At 35.5% G+C, this 24,124-nt stretch overlaps 4 protein-coding genes and 1 long non-coding RNA gene across 6 annotated transcripts; 4 read left to right on the forward strand and 1 right to left on the reverse strand.

The window, feature by feature from the left end:
* The first annotated feature begins 2,891 nt into the window (after window positions 1–2,891).
* LOC148156940 (uncharacterized) lies at window positions 2,892–5,261 on the forward strand. The gene is made up of 6 exons (XM_088009473.1): window positions 2,892–2,937; window positions 3,083–3,409; window positions 3,998–4,354; window positions 4,462–4,581; window positions 4,708–4,760; window positions 4,864–5,261. The coding sequence occupies exons 1-6, from the start codon at window positions 2,895–2,897 to the stop codon at window positions 4,990–4,992; spliced, it is 1,029 nt and encodes a 342-aa protein (XP_087865599.1). The 5' UTR covers window positions 2,892–2,894; the 3' UTR covers window positions 4,993–5,261.
* Window positions 5,262–8,686: 3,425 nt separating this feature from the next.
* LOC106908791 (uncharacterized) lies at window positions 8,687–10,800 on the forward strand. The gene is made up of 6 exons (XM_088009472.1): window positions 8,687–8,732; window positions 8,880–9,206; window positions 9,703–10,059; window positions 10,167–10,286; window positions 10,413–10,465; window positions 10,569–10,800. The coding sequence occupies exons 1-6, from the start codon at window positions 8,690–8,692 to the stop codon at window positions 10,695–10,697; spliced, it is 1,029 nt and encodes a 342-aa protein (XP_087865598.1). The 5' UTR covers window positions 8,687–8,689; the 3' UTR covers window positions 10,698–10,800.
* A 2,150-nt stretch (window positions 10,801–12,950) lies between these two features.
* Window positions 12,951–15,478, forward strand: LOC148156941 (uncharacterized). The gene is made up of 5 exons (XM_088009477.1): window positions 12,951–13,131; window positions 13,225–13,551; window positions 14,299–14,466; window positions 14,542–14,585; window positions 14,659–15,478. Exons 1-5 carry the CDS (start codon window positions 13,089–13,091, stop codon window positions 14,782–14,784), a joined length of 708 nt encoding a protein of 235 aa, XP_087865603.1. The 5' UTR covers window positions 12,951–13,088; the 3' UTR covers window positions 14,785–15,478.
* A 3,724-nt stretch (window positions 15,479–19,202) lies between these two features.
* Window positions 19,203–21,632, forward strand: LOC106908795 (uncharacterized). 2 transcript variants are annotated; one of them, XM_088009465.1, is made up of 6 exons: window positions 19,204–19,263; window positions 19,421–19,753; window positions 19,848–20,189; window positions 20,298–20,423; window positions 20,495–20,538; window positions 20,601–21,632. In XM_088009465.1, exons 1-6 carry the CDS (start codon window positions 19,215–19,217, stop codon window positions 20,724–20,726), a joined length of 1,020 nt encoding a protein of 339 aa, XP_087865591.1. In that variant the 5' UTR covers window positions 19,204–19,214; the 3' UTR covers window positions 20,727–21,632. The 2 variants fall into 2 exon arrangements, with proteins under 2 accessions (XP_087865590.1, XP_087865591.1); XM_088009464.1 differs by having other exon boundaries at window positions 19,203–19,263; window positions 19,848–20,423.
* Window positions 21,633–22,331: 699 nt separating this feature from the next.
* Window positions 22,332–23,262, reverse strand: LOC148156942 (uncharacterized). Its single transcript, XR_015764470.1, has 2 exons — window positions 23,048–23,262; window positions 22,332–22,964 (listed from the first exon to the last, which is right to left on the reverse strand). It is a non-coding gene; the product is annotated as an uncharacterized LOC148156942 (long non-coding RNA).
* Window positions 23,263–24,124: the final 862 nt, after the last annotated feature.

The raw sequence follows: 24,124 nt of genomic DNA on the forward strand, positions 1-24,124 counted from the left end.
AATTAAAATGCCAGTACTCAATATTCATATTTAAATTTCTCAACATTTCATTTTAGCATACAACAGAAATAGTATTTTACCATTCAAAGTATTTTCAAGGTAACAAAACATACTCAGATCAAGTTAGTTTACACCAATGGTTCCCAAACTTTCTCTCCTGAGCCCCCCCAGTGGTTTCCAAACTATTTTTGGGCCCCCCTACGGCTTACAAATAGCTGTCTGGTTGAACGATGTGTGTGAGCGAATGGGGTGGGAGGTGGATTCTTAGAGACTTCCATTTATACTCAGCCCCGGCTCCAGACGAACAAGAAGGGGGGAATGAACTTTTTGGGGGGCAAAATGAATCATAGCTGAACATAGACAACAGCACCAGTAGCCTACAAGCTATTTGTTAACAAGCTTAAGGTTCTGTATTGATATTAGCTAGTTAGTCATCTTTTAGCTAACATTACCTTCATCCATCAGCTTTACTCAATAGTCGAATAGTTTGGGGGAAAAAACTTTGAAAAGTTCTTTGCGTTTTGCTGGTTTGCTGCCATGATTCTAACACACACCTGCGTAGCTCTGCACAGCAGCAGCAGGTCTCCTTCACTGCCGCACAGGTGTAAACCCAGCGCAAGGATTGTAGCGCTTATGTTGCGTTTAAAGGCGGCTCGGAAAAACAAGTTACCACATGTTAACAATGGATTAAACAGTTTTAACTGCTGATAAAAGTGACAGAGGACTCAGATAGGGGACGTGCAGAAGCCCCTACTGTTTCAAATTGACAGAGGAATAACAGAGTTGGCCATTCTAAGGTAAAAACCCAGTGCATATAGCGTTCATATTTTGTTTTTTCATCCAGACGGCTTCCCGCGCCCCCCCTGCAATGACACGGCGCCCCCACAGGGGGCGTGCCCCACAGTTTGGAAACCTCTGGTTTACACTGACAGAGCCCAAACAATGACCAGGAGGCTAGCGCTAGCATTCTAGCTCCCAAACAAACACTCACCAGTTCCCAAGTGTCAAACCGTGTGATCAGTTGAAGGTTTTGATCTACAATCACAAATCTAAAAGTTGAGAGCCATATCATTGAGAGACAGCAATATGAACATTTGATAGAGGCTTACAAACGCCCAGAAGCCTACCCGCAGCAGCGACTGACAGCGTCTCCCTCCTAGCCCAGTGAGCAGCAGCCATGGCAGCAGCAGCTGTCTATTAAGACGCTGACCTACGGCTGGTCATGTGACACTAAAACCACGAGAACACACAAACTTAATGGTGTTTGTTCTTTGGTTTATTTTTGCTGTTATACTTTAGCGTTGGTGATGTCTGTGCTGCTACAACATAGTTTGCACCACTGTGGTATTTTAGGCCTTAATAGCTTTGGTAATAGGCTAACTGTTTTAAACAACTTGCACACAAGTTTAGTTTTTTTCCAGTGTCCAATCAGTTAATTTTTTGAAGCCAAAATTATAGTGGGCCAAGAGAAGCAGCTTTGTGGATGGAAACCAGGATATTCCCCAAAACGATTCATCATATCTCAGGAACTGCCGAGTTCCTGAGATTTTGTTCTGGGATCAAAATAAATGGAGATCTAAAAATAAACACTCATATTAATGAGTGACAGTAAATAAATATGGCACACAGTGAAAAATGGACTTTGTGATGTGAATATCCTTCCGAAAATATGCCATGGCAGTCCAGAACCTCTAGAAAACCACAATACAGGTTACCATGACTCTCATAAATTTGATAGATGTACAATTTGAAACATTTCCAGGCAAACATTTGAAGTGAGAGGTTTCGCCACATTCTATCACCATTGGTCCCACCTGAAATTTCTCCAGTTTTTAACTGAGATTAGATTTTTCACCCCCTTTATCTCAAAATAGATGGTCATTTCATCTAATAACAATTGTTTTCACAACAAAATAAAAATCAAGTTACCACTAAGAAGTACTCCTCTGTGCGCTCTGCACACTGCACACTGTGACCATGTTGCTGTGTATTTTTCCAGGTATGCATCCATTTATATTTTTTATTTATGTTTATGTTTCTACTTAATATTATAACTGGGTATTGTTGTGACAGACAATATTGTTTCTGTCATTTAGATGAGCCTTCTCCTGTTATGATGATATGACTTTGAGGTTTAGTCCTTTACTTCACTACCTTAGCTTTTTGTGCATTTTATAAAGGTGAGACCTTTGATCTTCACCTGTTTACCACCACAGAGTTCATTCATGTCTCCTGCATTGAAGACCTTTGCAGTAAAACTGTTCACTCTAGGGTTTGTATGTGTAATTAATGATAGTCACAGAGAATACTGCTGTAAAAGCTGTAGCGCCATCATCCAATTATGTTGGTGAATTTCTAATAGTTGTCTTTGGTTGAAACATATTTTCTTAATTACTAAACCCCCTTAAGTAATAGAAATGCAACATGTGATTTCTTTCATACTTTAAATATTTATTGATTTCCCTTCTCTGAAATATGATGATGTATGCACTGTAGAATATTGCAACATCTGATAATCATTATACCTGTAAATTATTTGTATTCATTGTGGTCTTCAAAGACAAAAGAAAAGCTAACCTGATGGGGGTGCTATTGAAAAGCCCCTGGCATAAAAACATTGTAATTTTCTGCGTAAGAAAGTTTTGCCATGCCGTGAGAAACCTTCCTTGTAGTTCTTGACCCATGTACTACCTATAGATCAGAACAAAAAACTCATCAAATATTCAAATTACTACATGAAAGCACAAAACCCAGAATAGAAGCTCACTGTACAAACAGGAAATGACTGTCATTGTATATTTTACGATAACCAATCAGATGCACTTGACACTATGGACTGCCACGCCTCCTCAGGTCACTAAAGGATCAAGAATCAGAATGAAGACATTGTGACGATGACTCTGCTGTTGCTCACACTGTTACTTCTTCATCAAGGATGTAAGTAATACAGATGTGTACATTTTGAAAAATATTTTTTTGTTACATATTATCAAAGAGGTTTTTTGGTTCAAAGTAAAAAAAAAAAATCATGTTGTACCTGATTTACATACTTTTCACCTGCATCTTTTTTTCCATATTGCAGACACTTTGGTTCCAGTGGTCACAGTTGAACTTGGTGAACCTGTGACTTTAGCTTGTGCTTTTACTGACAATTTTCAGAGCACCACATGGCTTCACTGGTACAAGCAGAATGCAGGCGACACTCTGAAATTGATTGTGAGTCAGCAACATTACATAGAACCCACTTACGGACCAGAATTCTCAGCTTCCAGATTTAATGTGACAAACACAAAGAAAGCGAGCAATCTAAAAATTTTGAAAACACTCCAAGAAGATGAAGGAATGTATCACTGTACTCAAACGGACATGTATGGATCTACCTGCAGTGGGACCTATTTGTCGATAAAAGGTAAACAATGTAAAAAACTCAAAAATGTATTGTTGCAGTGTGTCTTAACATCTAAGGATGACAGCTGGACATCAGTTGGACATCAAATATTGATGATGAATATTCATTTTATTTTTATAATTTACACAAGTACACAATCAACAATTTTAAAACAGATGTACAATGAAACTGTCTTTATGAAAATGCTTGAACATATTTTTGGATAAAAAAGTTGCTCACAGGTCAAAGCTTGTTTTATTTTTCCAAAACCAATAGTTTCTTTGCCAAACAGAAAAATACCCTTATTTTTATTTAATTACTATTTGTAATCTTGTACATATTTTTTTACATAAATATATTTTTTTTATAAAATTTGATTTATGATAGCTATGTGTTAGAGACTACTTTATCTGCCCTGCATTTTAATCTGAATTAAAAACAAACAAAAAAAAAACATCTTGTTCTCCATATATTTAAGACAAAATAGCTAAGTCTGAAATAATTCCTTTAGGAAGAAAATAATCTAATGTCCCAATTTCTTTGAATTCTTAGTTGTACAGAATGTAGATTATCATAATCAAAGTATATTTGTTTTCTAATTTTTTATAGTAAATTCTGAGAGGACCATGAGCTACAGTGTTGTTCAGCAGCCAGCAGTTTCTCATCCCCATCATCCAAACGACTCGGTGACCCTGCAGTGTTTGGTCCTCTCTAATTCAAAAAACACGACCTGTTCAGAAGAACCTCGTGTGTTCTGGTTCAAAGCCGGATCAAATAAATCTTACCCAGATATTATCTACACTGATGGAAAAAAAGCTGGAAATTGTGACAAGAGGTTTGACTCTCAGGAGAAATGCATTTATAACTTCTCTAAGAGCTTCGGTTCCTCTGATGCCGGGACGTACTACTGCGCTGTGGCCACTTGTGGACAGATAGTATTTGGAAATGGAACAAGTCTTAAAAATGGTATGAATTTGTTACTACCAGTTAAAGTATTTTACAAAACAGCCAAAATCAGAACAAATAAATTATCTATTGTAGAAGCAATGACAATGTTTTCCTTTGTTCTCCAGATAAAACATCAAAAATCAGCATGCTGTTGGTCACAGTAGTCTGTCTGGTCATTTCTTTGACTGGTAATTTTGCTCTATTCTGCTTTCGAATGCAAAGATCATCATGTCATCGCTATAAAGGTTTGTGTTAGTTACTGAGTTCTAGGTTTTGAACAAGCGATTAGAGCACAAAAATTGATAATTTAGCTTTTTAGAAACAAACAAATACACTCAAAATAAGAAATCATGTTTGTTCTACGTTTACAGAAAGCTCTTCTTCACAAACGAGAGGAAATATTAACCAAAAACCAGAGGACGTTGTAAGTAATAACACTACTTTTACTGCCAAATTTGTGGTTTGGAATGCTAAAAAGCTGATCATTAAAAGATATATTTGAAATGAAAATGTATTTTTCTAAACAGACTGAAGGTGGACCTGATCTGAACTACGCTGCGTTACATTTATCTGATAGTAGAAGATCAAGAGTGAAGAAAAAGAGAGAGTTGATGACTGAAGAAAGTGTGTATTCACAGGTTAAAGGATCAACTTGAAAATGACGTATGCCAGCTTTCATTGAAAAAAAAAAAAAAAAAACTTCTGAGATGAAAGAGCATACTGTTGCTGACACACAATCAAAAGTTGTGAATTCAAATAAAACTGAATAGAAGACAGATGTGATGAAAATGCAATTTTTTTTACTTTTATTATAACTTTGCCACCTTTACCATATATTGATTTTTTTTTTAAATAAACCTGTTGGCATCTTTTATGTATGTGAAACGCATAATGAATGAAAATAAAACATCTCTATCCACATGGATCTTTCTGATTTTCCACACAGAACTGATATAGAGACCTGTAATGTTGAATTCAAGATGTAATTTTGAGTAATAAAAAGTCTGTCAGCTTTTTGAAGAAAGAACCGATGAGCTTCTCCAAATATCTAAATAAATGCAGCTACAGAACTGTGAACTTTGGAAAGAAAAGCAGCAAGTCATTTCAATGTTTCACAAGTAAAACAACCATCCTGCTCCCACTTAGCATCACACTTCCATTCTTCACTTTATCAATCCAATTCATGTTCTGCATACACAACAGCTAATTCAGAGATGACAGATGTTTCTAACTTTTCAGATGAATAAAGTGAATATGGTAGAATAGAACGCAATTCAGCTGCTGCTGCACCACTGCTAAATTCAACCACAAGCTCCTTGGTGGAGGTGAGAGAAATGATGGAAAAGTATCCAATTAGTCCAGTCCAGAGTGAAGGTGAAAGTGTGGCTGTGGGCTTGAATATCTCCTACCAGACTGGAAGGAGTTGACAGGATGTGACATTTCTCTTCATTCAATGTATGGTTTAGCTCACCAGTCTGGTCCAGTTGGCAATGGACAGAATCAGAATCCAGGAACTGGAATAGGATCTGAAACAGGAACCTGGCATGTGTAAAACAGGCCTGATAATCGACCCTGGGGTTTGTAAATATCAAAAATCATTCTATGCTAATCTGTACATGTCTTTTCTTTCTCATCACTATAGTGAATACGTTTATATTATAGAGATAATTAAAATCATGCCAGTACTCAACATTCATTTTTACATTTCTCAACATTTCATTTTAGCATACAATAGAAATAGTATTTTACCATTCAAAGTATTTTCAAGGTAACAAAACATACTCAGATCAAGTTAGTTTACACCAGTGGTTCCCAAACTTTTTCTCCTGAGCCCCCCCAGTGGTTTCCAAACTATTTTTGGGCCCCCCTATGGCTTACAAATAGCTGTCTGGTTGAACGATGTGTGTGAGCGAAGGGGGTGGGGGGTGGATTCTTAGAGACTTGCTGTTATACTCAGCCCCGGCTCCAGACAAACAAGAAGGGGGGAATGAACTTTTTGGGGGCAAAATGAATCATAGCTGAACATAGACAACAGCACCAGTAGCCTACAAGCTATTTGTTAACAAGCTTAAGGTTCTGTATTGATATTAGCTAGTTAGTCATCTTTTAGCTAACATTACCTGCATCCAACAGCTTTACTCAACAGTTGAATAGTTTGGGGGAGAAACTGTGAAAAGTTCTTTGCGTTTTGCTGGTTTGCTGCCATGATTCTAACACAAACCTGTGTAGCTCTGCACAGCAGCAGCAGGTCTCCTTCACTGCAGGTGTAAAACCAGCGCAAGGGTTGTAGCGCTTATGTTGCGTTTAAAGGCGGCTCGGAAAAACAAGTTACCACATGTTAACAGTGGATTAAACAGTTTTAACTGCTGATTAAAGTGACAGAGGACACAGATAGGGGAAGTGCTGAAGCCCCAACTGTATCAAACTGACAGAGGAATAACAGAGAGTTGGCCATTCTAAGGTAAAACCCCAGCGCATACAGCGTTCATGTTTTGTTTTTGTTTTTTCATCCAGACGACTTCCCGCGCCCCCCCTGCAATGACACGGCGCCCCCCAAGGGGGCGTTCCCCACAGTTTGGAAACCTCTGGTTTACACTGACCAAACAATGACCAGGAGGCTAGCGCTAGCATTCTAGCTCCCAAACAAACACTCACCAGTTCCCAAGTGTCAAACCATGTGATCAGTTGAAGGTTTTGATCTACAATCACAAATCTAAAAGTTGAGAGCCATGTCAGTGAGAGACAGCAATATGAACATTTAATAGAGGCTTACAAACGCGTGTTTGTTCTTTAGTTTATTTTTGCTGTTATACTTTAGCGTTGGCGATGTCGGTGCTGCTACAACATTGTTTGCACCAATGTGGTACTTTAGGCCTTAATAGCTTTGGTAATAGGCTAACTGTTTTAAACAACTTGCACACGAGGATAGTTTTTTTCCAGTGTCCAATCAGTTAATTTTTTGAAGCCAAAATTATAGTGGGCCAAGAGAAGCAGCTTTATGGATGGAAACCAGGATATGCCCCAAAACAATTCATCATATCTCAGGAACTGCAGAGTTCCTGAGATTTTGTTCTGGGATTAAAATAAATGGAACGTTCCAGAGAGTAATCTACAGATCTAAAAATAAACACTCATATTAATGAGTGACAGTCCAGAACCTCTAGAAAACCACAATAAAGGTTACCATGATTCACAGAAATTTGATAGATGTACAATTTGAAACATTTCCAGGCAAACATTTGAAGTGAGAGGTTTCGCCACATTCTATCACCATTGGTCCCATCTGAAATTTCTCCAGTTTTTAACTGAGAGTTGATTTTTCACCCCCTTTATCTCAAAATAGATGGTCATTTCATCTAATAACAATTGTTTTCACAACAACATAAAAATCAAGGTACCACTAAGAAGTACTCCTCTGTGCGCTCTGCACACTGCACACTGTGACCATGTTGCTGTGTATTTTTCCAGGTATGCGTCCATTTATATTTTTTATTTATGTTTGTTTCTACTTAATATTATAACTGGGTATTGTTGTGACAGACAATATTGTTTCTGTCATTTAGATGAGCCTTCCCCTGTTATGATGATATGACTTTGAGGTTTAGTCCTTTACTTCACTACCTTAGCTTTTTGTGCATTTTATAAAGGTGAGACCTTTGATCTTCACCTGTTTACCACCACAGAGTTCACTCATGTCTCCTGCATTGAAGACCTTTGCAGTAAAACTGTTCACTCTAGGGTTTGTATGTGTAATTAATGATAGTCATAGAGAATACTGCTGTAAAAACTGTAGCGCCATATGTTGGTGAATTTCTAATAGTTGTCTTTGGTTGAAAGATATTTTCTTAATTACTAAACCCCCTTAAGTAATAGAATGCAACATGTGATTTCTTTCATACTTTAAATATTTATTGATTTCCCTTCTCTGAAATATGATGATGTATGCACTGTAGAATATTGCAACATCTGATAATCATTATACCTGTAAATTATTTGTATTCATTGTGGTCTTCAAAGACAAAAGAAAAGCTAACCTGATGGGGGTGCTATTGAAAAGCCCCTGGCATAAAAACATTGTAATTTTCTGCGAAAGAAAGATTTGCCGTGGCGAGAGAAACCTTCCTTGTAGTTCTTGACCCATGTAATACCTGTAGATCAGAACAAAAAAACCCATCAAATATTCAAATTACTACATGGAAGCACAAAACCCAGAATAGAAGCTCACTGTACAAACAGGAAATGACTTGTTATTGTCTATTTTACGATAGCCAATCAGACGCACTTGACACTATGGACTGCCACGCCTCCTCAGGTCACTAAAGGCTCAAGAATCAGAATGAAGACATTGTGACGATGACTCTGCTGTTGCTCACACTGTTACTTCTTCATCAAGGATGTAAGTAATACAGATGTATAAATTTTGAAAGATAATTTTTTGTTACATATTATCAAAGAGGTTTTTTGGTTCAAAGTAAAAAAAAAGAAATTCATGTTGTACCTGATTTACATACTTTTCACCTGCATCTTTTTTTCCATATTGCAGACACTTTGGTTCCAGTGGTCACAGTTGAACTTGGTGAACCTGTGACTTTAGCTTGTGCTTTTACTGACAATTTTCAGAGCACCACATGGCTTCACTGGTACAAGCAGAATGCAGGCGACACTCTGAAATTGATTGTGAGTCAGCAACATTACATAAATCCCACTTACGGACCAGAATTCTCAGCTTCCAGATTTAATGTGACAAACACAAAGAAAGCGAGCAATCTAAAAATTTTGAAAACAGTCCAAGAAGATGAAGGAATGTATCACTGTACTCAAACGGACATGTATGGATCTACCTGCAGTGGGACCTATTTGTCGATAAAAGGTAAACAATGTAAAAAAACTCAAAAATGTATTGTTGCAGTGTGTCTTAACATCTAAGGATGACAGCTGGACATCAGTTGGACATCAAATATTGATGATGAATATTCATTTTATTTTTAATATTTTACACAAGTACACAATCAACAATTTTAAAACAGATGTACAATGAAACTGTCTTTATGAAAATGCTTGAAAATATTTTTGGATAAAAAAGTTGCTCACACTAATACAGGTCAAAGCTTGTTTTATTTTTCCAAAACCAATAGTTTCTTTGCCAAACGTAGAAAAATACCCTTACTTTTTTATTTCATTACTACTTGTAATCTGACTAAAAAAACATCTTGTTCTCCATATATTTGAGACAAAATAACTGTATCTGAAATAATTCCTTTAGGATGAAAGTTACTAAATCTAATGTCCCAATTTCTTTGAATTCTTAGGTGTACAGAATGTAGATTATCATAATCAAAGTATATTTGTTTTCTCATTTTTTATAGTAAATTCTGAGAGGACCATGAGCTACAGTGTTGTTCAGCAGCCAGCAGTTTCTCATCCCCATCATCCAAACGACTCGGTGACCCTGCAGTGTTTGGTTCTCTCTAATTCAAAAAACACGACCTGTTCAGAAGAACCTCGTGTGTTCTGGTTCAAAGCCGGATCAAATAAATCTTACCCAGATATTATCTACACTGATGGAAAAAAAGCTGGAAATTGTGACAAGAGGTTTGACTCTCAGGAGAAATGCATTTATAACTTCTCTAAGAGCTTCAGTTCCTCTGATGCCGGGACGTACTACTGCGCTGTGGCCACTTGTGGACAGATAGTATTTGGAAATGGAACAAGTCTTAAAAATGGTATGAATTTGTTAATACCAGTTAAATTATTTTACAAAACAGCCAAAATCAGAACAAATAAATTATCTATTGTAGAAGCAATTACATTGTTTTCCTTTGTTCTCCAGATAAAACATCAAAAATCAGCATGCTGTTGGTCACAGTAGTCTGTCTGGTCATTTCTTTGACTGGTAATATTGCTCTATTCTGCTTTCGAATGCAAAGATCATCATGTCATCGCTATAAAGGTTTGTGTTAGTCACTGAGTTGTAGGTTTTGAAGAAGTGATTAGAGCACAAGAATTGATAATTTAGCTTTTTAGAAATAAACAAATACACTCAAAATAAGAAATCATGTTTGTTCTATGTTTACAGAAAGCTCTTCTTCACAAACAAGAGGAAATATTAACCAAAAACCAGAGGACGTTGTAAGTAATAACAATACCTTTACTGCCAAATTTGTGGTTTGGAATGCTAAAAAGCTGAACATTAAAAGGTACATTTGAAATGAAAATGTATTTTTCTAAACAGACTGAAGCTGGACCTGATCTGAACTACGCTGCGTTACATTTCTCTGAAGGGAGAGCATCAAGAGGAAAGAAGAAGAGAGAGCTGATGACTGAAGACAGTGTGTATTCACAGGTTAAAGGATCTGCGTGAACATGTGTGTGTAAACGTGTATGGAAACTCAAATATTAATACATGTTTATGCTGTTACTAATAAAAGATTTGTGGATTCAATTAAACTTCTAATGAAAGTGAACTGTGTAAAATCAGAATGTTTAACATGATTTTGCCAATACGGCAGATTCTTTATGTTAAATATATTAAGTAGAAATATTTAAAATTAAATTACCTTCATGTATGTTAATCTCTTCCACTCCAACTTCTTATTAAATGTTTAGCTTCTAAAGTTGATATATATACAACACACTAAATTGTACAATTAAAATTAACGTGGGGTAGTTATAATGCTCTAAATTTAATTATTGTTTCTTTTAAAAAAATAGAGGAAACAATAGTCTTGATACATTCAGTCAAATCGTTATGAAGTTGTGTAAATTATTGAAAATATGCAAAAGGTTTTCATATTGGATGTTGGAGGTGTTTTATGTAACAATTTTCTTTTAATCAATTAATTGGTGCAAGTTTACTCTCCTTGGTTAACATACAGTAGATATAGAGTAGAACCAAACCTCATCCTGTGGACTTTAGTTCTTGTGTTGTGACATTTTGCAGTTGGTTGTGTTTCCTGTATTTTTTTAATTAATTAGTGTCCTAACTATTGAACCCTGGAACATTGTGGCTTTTTAAAATAAAACTAAAGTCTTTGTCAGTCTTTTAAACAAAAATAATTAACTCAACTTTAATCGGAACTGGATAAGCAAGTATTTTCAATGTTTCTGAACCAAGAAAAGCATCATACAGTAAGTATGACCAACATGCATTAAGGTATCATGGAAATCACAATGATAACTAGGGATGGTTATGGAAGGGTAAAACTTGGCTCCATGAGGTGCATTTACTCACAAAAGTCCTCAAAACCAATCTTTCTTATTACCATCATGTCTTTTTCCATCTTGTTGTATTTTGCCTCTGCTTTTCTGTCACCACATTGTCACATCCTTTCCTTGGACATCGGCAATATTTGGTAGAGAAGTTGGCACTGCTCCGTATATTTAAGGAGCAGAATTGCACATTTTATATCCCACATGAATTTTGAGCATTACACTTTCCTATTCTAGGATGCCTCCACCATGATTATTTCCCTTAAAGCTAACAACTGGCTCCATTAAAGGAGGAGTATCAGCGCCCTCTTCTGGATGGCAGCCACACTACGACACAGGAAGAAGGTCTAAGAGGACTAAGGAGTTTATCGAATAGAATAATTTGAATCTAATAAACCAATATTCAACAAGTGTAAGCCTATTATTTGTTTTTTAACCGTAATGTTAACCACTTATAGGTATAAATAACTCTTTCTTTTGAACTATTTATTCTAATAGCTGATCAGTCGATACAAACTCATTCAACTCTCCAAGCGGGTATGCATGTTCAGGAGTGATAGGAAAATGGTAGTACTCAAAACTAACGCGTAGAAATAAACTCATTCTCATTTATACAGTTCTGTAAAAGATATTAACACTACAATGTGTTATAAACTACAATGTGTTATAAACTTTTACTTATGACGAGAAATGAGACAGGCATCTCCCAAAAGACAATAAAACAAAGTAAAAGGAAAATCACTCTTGTATTTATCTGTTTTCGAGTTGTTGTTACCCCTCTATTAATAACTGGAGAAATCTTTATTGGCATTAAAGTTGTGAAACTCTTTTCTAATTGCTGATAAAGTTTTTTTTAAGGTTTCATTGGTACTTTAATCTTTGGTGATAAACTCAGAAGAAGTCTCTGCCATCTCTGTTATCTTAAATTTTCTCTGCTTATACAAGCAGAGACATTAGTTGGGTCATTCCAAAATATAAATATTGCTTCTAGTCAGAAGAAAAATGTTGGTAGAAGTAAAATATCACATTCAACCTAAATCTGCAGTCTGGGGTATGATAATAAAACCAGATAATATAATAATCTGGGTCTTATATACCCAGGTCTCAATTTCTCTCAATTTTTAACAGAGTAGATGTGGTGGCTAAAGGTTGTTAGGGAAATGCATTCATTGTGATGCACTGGTTGGTGCCATTATCTTTTAATAAAATTAATTTATTTTTTAAATCAATATAAGTACAGGTTTGTTACTTTCAGATTTTTAAAACTTGACATAGAATGCAGTACAAACGATACAAAAATACGACTACAAATACCACTACTACTGCTGATAATAATAATATTCGTTTAGCACTATTTTTTTGTTAAATCATTACTTAAATGGCTATTATAATTTCAATAGGATTATGTAGCATTTTTCTAAAGAGATCTTGTGGCAGGAAATGGCCTTTTATTATAGGTCATGTGCATTTCTACTCTTGCCACACCACACCTCCTTTCGTCTCTTAAAAGATAATCAGGACACGCAAGCAGGCCAGTTTCGAGATGCGTCTGTTGCTGGTCACACTGATTCTCCTTCACCAGGGTTGTAAGTTATGTTAACTGATATTAAGTAACAAAATTATAAGACGTTCTTTTCAATAATTTTCCTACTGAATGATTTTCATTGTACTTTACTCAGATGCCTTGGTTCCAGCCATCACCGTTCAGCTTGGTGAACCTGTAACGTTTACTTGTGGTGCTATGGAGAGCTTTCAGAGCAGCACATGGCTTCAATGGTACAAGCAAAGTGAAGGTGATACTCTGAAATTAATGGTAATGCAGCCAAAAAATGTTGCTCCCAGTTACGGACCAGAATTTCCTACTTCAAGATTCAGAGCAACAAATGATGGAATAAATAGAAAACTAACAATCCTGAGGACAGTTCAACAAGACGAGGGAATGTATCACTGTGCTCTTATAGGCTGGACTGAATCTATATGGACTGGGACTTATTTGATGGTAGAAGGTAGGTATGTAGTCTCTGGTTTGAATCATTTTAATACTCTAATGATACAAAAGTATTGAGTTAAAGCAGTTGGACGACTGTTGTTTAACCAACATGGGAACCATGGTATTTTGAGTGTGTTGCAAACACCATGCAACACACTCAAAATACCTGTATTTTATATTTTCCTGTATCTGAAAATTTTATATTTTAATTATTTCTTATTTTCATTTTATTTAATGTTTCTTAACTGCAGTATTATTATGGTTTTGCAATTCTGCTGTGCACTTGTATCAAATTTTTCTTTTAATGTTTTTCTGTCCATTTCAAAAGATTACAGGATCGACAGTTTATTTTTTGTTTAGTATTTTTCATTTTTTGATTTTTGAAATGATTTCCAATTATACTGAATAACTTGCTTTGGTGAATCTTGTTAAAATTAGCAGATATTTACATTAATAAAAAAAAAATACCTGGATAATTAGCAACTATTTAAGTTGTAACATGTAGTATTGATATTAAGCATGTAGTTTTTGTAATGATGAGGTTTTCTGTGCATGTGGTGAAAGTGTTTGAAAGACATTCTGATAAAAAAAGTAACTCATAAGCAACTTATAGACAAAGTGTAGTCTGATGACTTGAGCATTTTATTAAGTTTAGTCTTGATTTTTAAGATTCCATCATACTGTACAGTCCTGGTAACACAGAAAATGTCTTTTTTTTTCAATATTTTATCAAAGTTAATTGTTTGTTGTTGCTTTCATACAGGAAACACAGAGGGGTTATTAAACAGCACTATTGTTCATAAGTCTGAACTGTCAGAATGGTCACTGGAAGTTGTCATATTTCTTCTCTTCGCTGTCTTGACTGTAAGCCTGACGGTTATTGTTGTCCTTATATGCGTAGTCATCAAAAAGAAAAGTGACTCCTGTCAAGGTACTATATAATACTTATTCAGTTTTCAGCAAGAACAGTTTTCTTTCTATAACCATAGTTTATTTTATGATCCAGATGGTGTTGAACTGTATAAACACTACAGTCAGGAAAGAATAAAGGTAAAACATAAAATATTCATTTACTTTCTTAACACTATTTTGATAACATTTCTTTGCTCAATCATTTTTATAGGGGCATGAGAACAAATGGATCTACTCTGCTGTTATTTTCACTGTGATGAAACAGGAGAGTGGACCGATAAACTCATCAGTTCAAAGAGAGAGGATTTATACTGCTATAAAAGCCTTTGGGTCATAGCTGCCATGTAACACATGTTTCACATGCATTGAATAATGTCACAGTGTAATAAAGTATGTACTGTTTTTTGAAGAAAATGTCTATAATGTAAATACAATAAATATAATGTAATATTTCATCATGTGGAGTCTACAGATTAAATGCCAGTGTCTCATTGATTTAAACTTTTCTTTCATTTACTATTGGACTATTGGATTCATTCAGTGTCACCAGACTGCTGGTCCTTAAAGTAGGTCATCATCAAGATTCTTAAATTTAACACAAAGTTCGGATCAATTAGTTTTGGATGAATGTGTCATTCTTGATTTAATATGTTATATGAAACTTGTGGAACTGCATTTTAAATATTGTGTTTGGTCATTTTCACAGCATAACATACACAATGAATGTATGTTATGCTGTGGAAATGTATGTTTTTTGCAGCAATTTTAATTTTGCAAAAAAAATAAATAAATTGCAAAAAAATTAAACTGGTGTTCTCTTTTGGTTCCTCTGCTAAGCATACCATCAGAAATCTATTTCTCAATACCCAAATGTGCATTTGATATTGTTATTGGTTCCTCGTTAAGTTTAGTTTTCTATGGTATTTTGAATTATAAGTTGCTTGAAACATGAATTTCCCTAAGTCATTCTACCATGCATTACGGGCTGAGCAAATCCTTCAATGTCCAATTAAAGCTTGTTGTTCATCTGGGTGCTGCTTGCATTTTTTTGTGTTTTGATGTTTTTTTTGTGTTTTCGATATATATGTGTGCGTGTTTGTGCTTGTGTTTGCGTGTGTATGTGTGCCCATTTTGTACATGCACATACTGAGATTTAAAGCAATGACCAACAAACAGAAAATGTGACGTGGTTTTCTTCACACTGTTTATTAAAAACAAGTTCTTGTCCGTTTTGATCATATAGTTCTTTAAAAAGGAAAAAAGAGAATGTTCTGATACACTCTGGATACATAATCAAGATTTTCCTTGTTCTTATTAATTTGACTCTATGTAAAACATGCATCCATCCGTTTTCTGTACACCCTTGTCCCTAGTGGGTTCGAGAGGGGTGCTGGTGCCTACTATGTCCAGCGAACGTTTCAGGTAAGTGACCAAAGTCAGTCCTCAAGGGCCAGTATATCCAGCATGTTTTAGTTCTCTCCCTGGTCCAACACAGCTAAATCAAATGATGGCTTGTTAGCTGGTCTCTGCATAACATCAACATGCTCAGGAGGTTGTTACTATCAGGGTGTTGAACCAGGAAGAAAACTAAAACATGCAGGATACCAGCCCTTCAGGACTGACTTTGGGTAATGAAGTCAAAAGACCTTTATTTAAAATAAAAATCCAAACACAGGATAAAATGCACATTATGCCAAGGTGTTATATACAGTAGGTCCAGTGTTTAAAACTGGCCTGTGCAAAACTGTAGCTCAGATGAATGTTGACCAGAGCTGCACTCTTTCTCTGTTCATTGTTGTCCATTCTTCAGAGAGACGTTCGACTTGCAGGGCTGCAAAATCATTGTAAACTTTCTCCAAAAATTTACACATATGTTCCTGTCGCTGTTCAGGATTAAACTCATAATTATGCTCTGAGTTGCTGAGATGGTATGTCCGCCGGCCCACTGCGGTGGTTGAAATGTTGTTGTTCAGAGTTTGTAGTGCTAGAAATCAAAGGCTAATCAAGGAATGCCATCTTCTGTCAATTAAATCGCTTATGTGCAGTACATGGTACTTGGCACCACTTGTACTAAAGTTGGTACAAAAAATGGGGAAGAGCAACACAGATATAATGGATAATGGAGATAAATGTCCATTAGCATTAATTGACATGCCCCAGACCACCTTGGGGCAGAAACACTTAGAGGCCCTCTAGTGGAGAAGCAGCTATAGACAGTTAAGTTATGTCATTTACCCACCTCACAAATCTGGCCTTTTGGGAAGAGAGGCAGAAATCTATTGATTAATAATTCTATAAAATATCCTGTCTTCTGTTTGCAGTTCATTTAGAAGAGCATGCTCTTGTCACATTAAACCAATTTAAACTTTTGGACCTCCATGAGAAATGTCATTTGCTGGTGAAAACTACCAGAAAATGGTAGTTTTCACCAGCTGCCACCACCCTATGGTGAAAATGGTGGTGGCAGCATTAAACTGCTGAGTTTCCTTTCTTCAGCTGTGACTGGGAAGCTGGGCTGGTCTCAGTGCAATTAAATACAAGATACTTCAGGAGGAGAAGCACTTAGCGGCTGTGAAAAATTTTGAACGGGTGTGCATTTACTATAACATAATGCAGTGTGTCCAAAGTGACCTGCATGTTTTAGTGTTTTGTCTGTTTCAACGCTCCTGGGGTGCCCAGCTCTAGTAGTCACCGAGAGCTACCATCCTGCATCTGTTCTCCAGTTCACCTAAATCAAAATAACTGTTTGTTACCACGCCTCTGGAGAGCTTCATGGTCGCTGGTGAGGGAATTCAGTTATCTGATTTAGGTGGTTACCATGGTTAGCATCAGAAGGAAGGTGTGCACATTTTGTTTCATGTGTTAATGTTGAAAAAAAGGTTTGCATTATTTCCACTGTGGTTCTAATACAGTAAAACCTCATGATTAAAAAGACCAATGAGATTGTTCTGAAGTTGTTCACTCCCACTTTGCAGGATTATATTAAGAGGGTACATCTTATGATCACCTCTTAGTTTGAAGTCATAGTGGATTGATATAAAAATGCGTTTCCTATTTTATTCAGTGCTCACGCTCAAGTTTGCATGTAAGTATATTTACAAATGGGAAAAACATCCCTAATTCATGTTTGACTGTGTGTTCAATTCATATTGTTTCTTGAAAATAATGAGATTAGTTGTGGGTTTTGTTCCCAGTTTGCACAGAAAATTATTTTGAAATTTTGTCTGCTGGACAAAGTGTGAACTTTTTTTTTTTTTTTTTTTTTTTACAAATTACATGTAAACGCATTAGTAAACTATTTACAAAATCATATTTTTACCTACTGGTAAAAATATCTTCTGGTTGTGAGAGTAAAACACCCTTTTTTTTCTCGGAGAAGAATTAAACGTAACTGTGTTTCTTAAGGAGCTTCCATCTGGTTCATTTCATCCAGAAACCCAAGAGAGTCTTCAATGTTCAGTTCTCTCTGACTCTGAGAGGAAAACATCTCCAGCAGATAATAGGATGTACTGATTCAGAGCTGGATCAGATGATCAGAAATCAACCACTGGTCAATTGTTGACCCACATTGTAGCATTTTCAGCTCCAGTCAGTTCTCTTGGAATCCCAGCCAAATAAATACTAAGAAAATGGTTTGTACCAAAAAGTAGCACCTATTGGGAAACCCTTATAGCCGAGAAAAGCCGAGCTGAAAAGGCACTAGTAGAAAAACAACTTTAACCAGGACGTTTGTGATCTAATAATAGATGAAGGGTGGCACTGTGAGCTTGTAGTTGTCTCCAGGTTGTCAAAATGATACGGGATGAAATGTGATCCCATCTTGATTGCATCATCTGGTGACCTGTTTGCCTGATCCAGTAGCAAACTGACGTCTGACTGGCTGCTTCGACCAATAAGCCGACATGTTTACTATGATTCTGAGGTCACTATTTTTGCTGGAAGTTTGGTCTAAATATCTATAAGTTCACAAGCCAGCATTAACCAGTGGGCAGGGCTATAGTAGATTCTGTCTGAAATCTGTGATAACTTCCTTCACGTAGCAACGTAGTGACTTTATTGCCTCATTTATGTGCAATTTTAAAAAATTAGAGTTAAAGTTTTTTCGCTATTGTAACCTGGCGCTCTTCCCTCTCTATAGGGTTGTGATGAGACATAACACAGGCTAAAATAAATGACAAGAACTCCCTCTGTCAGTAAAAAAGGTTTAAACTTAATACAAATGGACGATAGTTTAAGGCTACCTACTTCAGTAACAATGCTGCATCAATATACATACATACCAAGTCATGTTGTTATAAAAGCAGAGTCTACAATCTTTATGTTTTCGTCAGGCATTTCACTTTTTATTTCAAATCAACATATTAATTTTTGTTCAAAGAATATCTTAAAATTTCAGCAGAAAGCCTGTGATCTGCTTTGGAAATTTGGAAGCCTGATCACATGTCATTTAAAGATTAGAATCATATGCTGCATAACATGAAGCCATTGGGTAAAATGGAATGTAGACGTTTGTTTATCAAACATAAACAACTTTTTCAAAGGTACCATCAGTAAAAAAGTGTAATAACTTTCTTTTATTTTTTAAGGATGGAAAAAGAAGTTTATATTATTTACATTGTGGCTATTTATTGTAAAAACACCTCACAAGACAAAAGACCAATCAAATTGTTCTGAAATTGTTCACTCCCACTCTGCAGCATTATATTAGGAGGGTCCGTCCTCCTATGATCATCTCTTAGTTGGATGTAGCCGTTAATGTGGGTCAATATGAATATTAAATTCTTGTTTTATGCATTACTTATTCTCAGATTTGGATGTAAGTATTTATGCAAGTGTGAAGTATATGTCTTATTTTAGAGTTTTACAGTTTTAAAATAATATACATATATGTATATTATTATTTTTAATTGTGTTAAATTCTGTTTTTACTGTAGTCTTTTGAAATGAGATTTTTTTGATGGATTTATTTTCAGTTTGCAGTGACGAACTGAAGATTGAGGTAAAAACTGTGACTGCTGGACAAAATGTGACCCTAAGCTGTCCTCGCCAGATCAACGTTCTCTACCGAGAAACTTTTTACTGGATCCGACTTGTTTCTGGAAACTGGCCTGAATTTCTTGGATCAACAGTTAATTTCAAGATTGACGACGTTTCAAAGATTCCTCACATTCAGACCAAACAAGAGGAAGGACAATTTATTCTTCATATCAATGAAGCTAAGCGAAACGACACAGGACTTTACTACTGTATTAAAATCAGACAACTTGATTTCATATTTATGAAAGGAACATTTTTTAAAGTTAAAGGTAAAAACATTTATTAATGACATCTTAATTACATATTCGCACTTATTCCTTTTTGTACCTGTGAAAGTAAACCGTATCATAATTTTTTCTCCAGGTCAGGAATCAGATATCATCAATGTCATTCTGGACTGTCCATCTGGCTCAGTTAATGCAGAAAACTCAGACACTCTGCAGTGTTCAGTTCTCTCCGACTCCGAGAAGAAAACATGTCCAGCAGATAACAGGGTTTACTGGTTCAAAGCTGGACCAGATCATTCTCATCCCAGTTTACTTTATCTACAAGAAAACAGTGGAGATGAATGTGAAAACAGCCCTGAAGCTCAAACTGCACAGAAATGTTTCTACAACTTTTCTGGGACCTCTGACAGTGGGATTCATCACTGCGCTGTGGCTGCATGTGGACAGATATTATTTGGAAATGGACTGGATACTCAAGGTAATGATATTACTTATATGTGTAATAATTCATCTACACTATTGTCAAATTATCTAATGACCATCTTGCATAATCTAGTAAAGTGTCTAATCTTGATATGTGTTGCAGAATCCAGTTCATGGTCACAGGAGGTTATTGTCATCATTTTTCTGTGCACTGTCTTGATTATAAGCCTGATGGTTATTGCTGTCTTTGCACACATAATCATCAATATGAAATGTGACTCCTGTCAAGGTACTAAATATTTTGAAGTTTTCTGCAAGAGCAGTTTTCTATCTTTAACCATAGTTTATTTTATAATCCAGATGGTGGTGTGCTGCAGAAACATTGGAGTCAGGAAAGACAAAAGGTAAAGCTTAAAAGTTTAAATTACTTTCTCAACATTATTTTGATAACATCTAATTTTTATAGGGACCTAGAGACAAATGCATCTACTCTTCTGTCATTTTCACTGTGATGAATCAGAATAGTGGACCAATAAACACATCAGTTCAAAGAAAGAGGATTTATGCCACTATGAAAGCCTTCGGGTCCTAACTGTCATTTAGCACATGTTTTATATGCATTTATCAAACTTTATCATTTCATGCCTACTTTGAAAATGTCACACTTTAAAACATGAAGAAAAAAAATGAAGCATAGACTGCTAGATGCTCAGAGCATCCTTTTTTTATTTCCTTTATTTAACCAGGTAAATCCCATTGAGATCCAGATCTCATTTTCAAAAGGGACCTGGGCAGTTGAATGCAGCTTTTCCCATTTCAATATTTGATACAAAAAATGACAAAGTTACTTATCCTTCTTCTCAGTAGTCATAATATCATAGCCGATAGCTAGCACTGTTCATTTCTTAGTTTTTCCTGGTTTTTTTTTGTTTTTGTTTTTTTTAACAAATTGAGAAATAAAAAAAAAAAACTGGGTCATCTTTTTAAAATATTACAACAAAGATTGCTGAATTTAACAATCAATGTTTGGATCGACCAGATGAATGTGTCATGTATGATTTGATATGTTATGTGACATTTGTGGAGCTACATTTTAAATATATTGGATGATGAAGTGGGATATAAAGCAAGTAGAGCAAATGACCTGTTGTGCAGGAAAAAAATATATATTTATCTTGGCATATAATGACTAAATTTTTAATTGTAAGCAATAGTTTTAATCTGTTTTTCTTTGGGATTTCTTGGATTTTTATAAATTGTTATTTTTTTGATAAGCTAGTATATTGATATTTTGATTATTTGTACTGTGTAGCTGTGTTTTTTTTTGCTGCCATTTTGTTTGTATTCTGAATTTAATTAACTTTTTCTTCCTCTTTTCACCACCACATCAGAACTCAATTTCTTGAAGATGCTTTAATCAAGGATTTTCATAAATAATTATACAATACATAATGCTTTTCTTTACCCTTCTAAAAATGAATAAAGCTTGTTGTTCATTTGGGTGCTGCTTTTTTGAGTCCCTTTCTACATTTTGACTTGTTTTTCATTTATGTGAGTTGAGTATAACTGCAAATGAAACCAACTGACAAGACCAAGTACACATAAACCTCACTATTCTAATTTGAGAAGATAGACCTGTCCATGATATTCTCTGCACTCACAAATGCATATCTACGTCTCTGAACCGTTACATCCCTTCACAGTAATTTGTCACCCATACCAAACTGTAAAATTAAAGGATGATTTTTAAATACACTAATTAATTCATGTTTTCTTCTCTGTTCTATTTTTAACTGCAGAATCATTTTGATATTTTAATATATTTGCCACATGACGAAAAGCACAATACCAAAAGCATTAAACGATCTATTCAAATGTATACACCTCAATTTTTCTTTGGTCAAATGAATTGCAGAAAGATACACATTTTCTATCTATCATCATTTAACAAAAATAAGTATTTTTTAATCACTTTTCCCAAGATGGCTAAGCAGCTGAGAGAGAGGGCCTGATTCTGTGGCTCTTTGTTTTTCTCACTACAGCAATCCGCTTAACAGGAAATAAAACACGTTTCCACGCGAGTCCAACTGCTTTAAGTTTCAATAGTGTAACAGTTATGGGCTAGGCAGCTAACTGCGATACCAGAAACCGGTTCTTTGAGGAGCCTGATGTGTGAATGAAAAACACAAGGAAACTGTTTTAGTTAGTGTTTCGTGCCAATGTATTGAATTTTTCTTTGGGAACAGGGAAAAACATAAGGGAAGGAAAAAAAACAAACAAACAAAACAATTACAAATACACAGTGAGAGACAATTCAAAATAAATGCAAAGATCATAGAGTTCTTTTCTTTTAGCTCGCCATCCTTGGGTTCAGAAGAGGATCTGATCCATCATATATAAAAAAACCCGACCTAAAAGGCCAGAAAACCCATTAAGTATCTTAACAAATAAATGCAACAAATATCATTACAATTATTAAATATCTAATAATTAAACATTTCATGTCAATCAGGTTACATTAACCATAATTTAAACAAAAAAAAGAATAATGTTTCAAACTAATCAATTAAGGTTAAGCTTGAAAAGTTGAAATCAAAGTTAACTTTCAAAATATCAAAGAAAATAGAATAACTCAAGTACTCAATCAAAATGAGGAAAGGAAATTAAATGTACTGCGCAATATCAATTTAAGGTAAATGTAGCTACATCTTATTTTAATTGCAAAAAGTGCCAAAACACGCACAATATCAGCAATCGAGTTACCTTTGCAGAGAGTGGGGCGTACCAAACTGCAAGCTTGGTGACGGCCCAGGTACAAACGGCAACAGTTCTAAAAAAAAAAACAATGCTCCAATGAGCAATCAAGCAGACATGCATGCCAAACCGATAGTGCCATGCTACAACAAAACTCACCAAGAGATCAAATGAGTAGATGCAGAGAATTGGGTTAATTTCCAGGGTGAAAATGTTCAGCAGAACGCCAACAGCCAGCCACAATCACAGCGGAACAGGTGATGTTGTTTAACCTGGCTGGAGGCGGGGCTTAAATAAGTTGAGGAGTTTGGGGAAAACAGGAAGTGGGCCCGCAAAAATAAAAGTCTTAATTGACTAACTGCGGGTTACAATAGCAACAAAATTGGAACCATTAAAGTAGAATGAGTCAAAGTAAAAATGAACCCAACTTAACTTATATATATGTTTTAAACAAACTGACCCTCTTCCTTTGCAATTTTAACAGTGTGTGCTCATTTTGTACATGCACATGGTGTGTTTCTGAGGCTGCAAGCAATGGCCAACGAACAGGAAACGTGAGGTGTGACTTTGCAGTGGGACAAACACCCTGCAATCACACAAGTGATGTGGTTTGCTTCAGACACAGTTTATTAAAAACAAGTTCTTGTCACTTGGCCATCTAGTTTTGCATCATGGAAATATCACAGACTGTTCTGAAACAATGGCCATTGCAGCAGTTAGAACCTTCTGTTAAAAATCAAAACAAAACAAAGTTTTATGGTTTTATTATTTATTCATAAGGAGAGATTTAAAGTGCATAATACAGATTTTCCGTGTTCTTATAATTCAACCTAAGACAAACCATGCATTGTCAACTAATGCAAAGCCTTTTCTATGGCTTTACTTCTCTGCAGTCAGCAGCTAAGTTAGCATATTTACTGACCCTTGAAAAGTTTTAAAAATATCTCTTCAACATTTTCACCTTTGCTCATATTACAATAACAAACTTCAGCCCTTCTAATTGTAAGTTTATGTGGCAGACTATGCTGGAGTAATACATGACTGTGAAATACAAAAAAAAAACTCGTACGTGTTACCTTTTATTAATAATGACAAAATTAAAAGCCAAATTAAAAGCCTTAGTAGGTAGCACTGTCACCTTGCAGCAAGAAGGGCCTGGCTGGGCCCTTCTGTATTGAATATGCGTGTTCTCCTCATACATGAGTGGGTTCTGTCTGGGTAATATGGCGTCCTCCA

The sequence above is a fragment of the Poecilia mexicana genome, unplaced genomic scaffold (genome assembly GCF_051168715.1).
Source record: "Poecilia mexicana isolate PSO_F unplaced genomic scaffold, ASM5116871v1 scaffold_10, whole genome shotgun sequence".
Classification (NCBI taxonomy): domain Eukaryota; kingdom Metazoa; phylum Chordata; class Actinopteri; order Cyprinodontiformes; family Poeciliidae; genus Poecilia; species Poecilia mexicana.

Bases quoted from the DNA above. Each gene is read 5' to 3' on its own strand.
- LOC106908795 (XM_088009464.1), top strand. From the start codon at position 19,203: ATGTGGGTCAATATGAATATTAAATTCTTGTTTTATGCATTACTTATT. The intron at 19,264-19,420 runs GTAAGTATTTAT...ATTTATTTTCAG, and splicing joins ACTTATTCTCAGATTTGGAT to TTTGCAGTGACGAACTGAAG. The intron at 20,424-20,494 runs GTACTAAATATT...TTTATAATCCAG, and splicing joins GAAATGTGACTCCTGTCAAG to ATGGTGGTGTGCTGCAGAAA.
- LOC106908791 (XM_088009472.1), top strand. From the start codon at position 8,690: ATGACTCTGCTGTTGCTCACACTGTTACTTCTTCATCAAGGAT. The intron at 8,733-8,879 runs GTAAGTAATACA...TCCATATTGCAG, and splicing joins GTTACTTCTTCATCAAGGAT to ACACTTTGGTTCCAGTGGTC. The intron at 10,466-10,568 runs GTAAGTAATAAC...TTTTCTAAACAG, and splicing joins ACCAAAAACCAGAGGACGTT to ACTGAAGCTGGACCTGATCT.
- LOC148156940 (XM_088009473.1), top strand. From the start codon at position 2,895: ATGACTCTGCTGTTGCTCACACTGTTACTTCTTCATCAAGGAT. The intron at 2,938-3,082 runs GTAAGTAATACA...TCCATATTGCAG, and splicing joins GTTACTTCTTCATCAAGGAT to ACACTTTGGTTCCAGTGGTC. The intron at 4,582-4,707 runs GTTTGTGTTAGT...CTACGTTTACAG, and splicing joins ATCATGTCATCGCTATAAAG to AAAGCTCTTCTTCACAAACG.
- LOC148156941 (XM_088009477.1), top strand. From the start codon at position 13,089: ATGCGTCTGTTGCTGGTCACACTGATTCTCCTTCACCAGGGTT. The intron at 14,467-14,541 runs GTACTATATAAT...TTTATGATCCAG, and splicing joins GAAAAGTGACTCCTGTCAAG to ATGGTGTTGAACTGTATAAA. The intron at 14,586-14,658 runs GTAAAACATAAA...TCATTTTTATAG, and splicing joins ACAGTCAGGAAAGAATAAAG to GGGCATGAGAACAAATGGAT.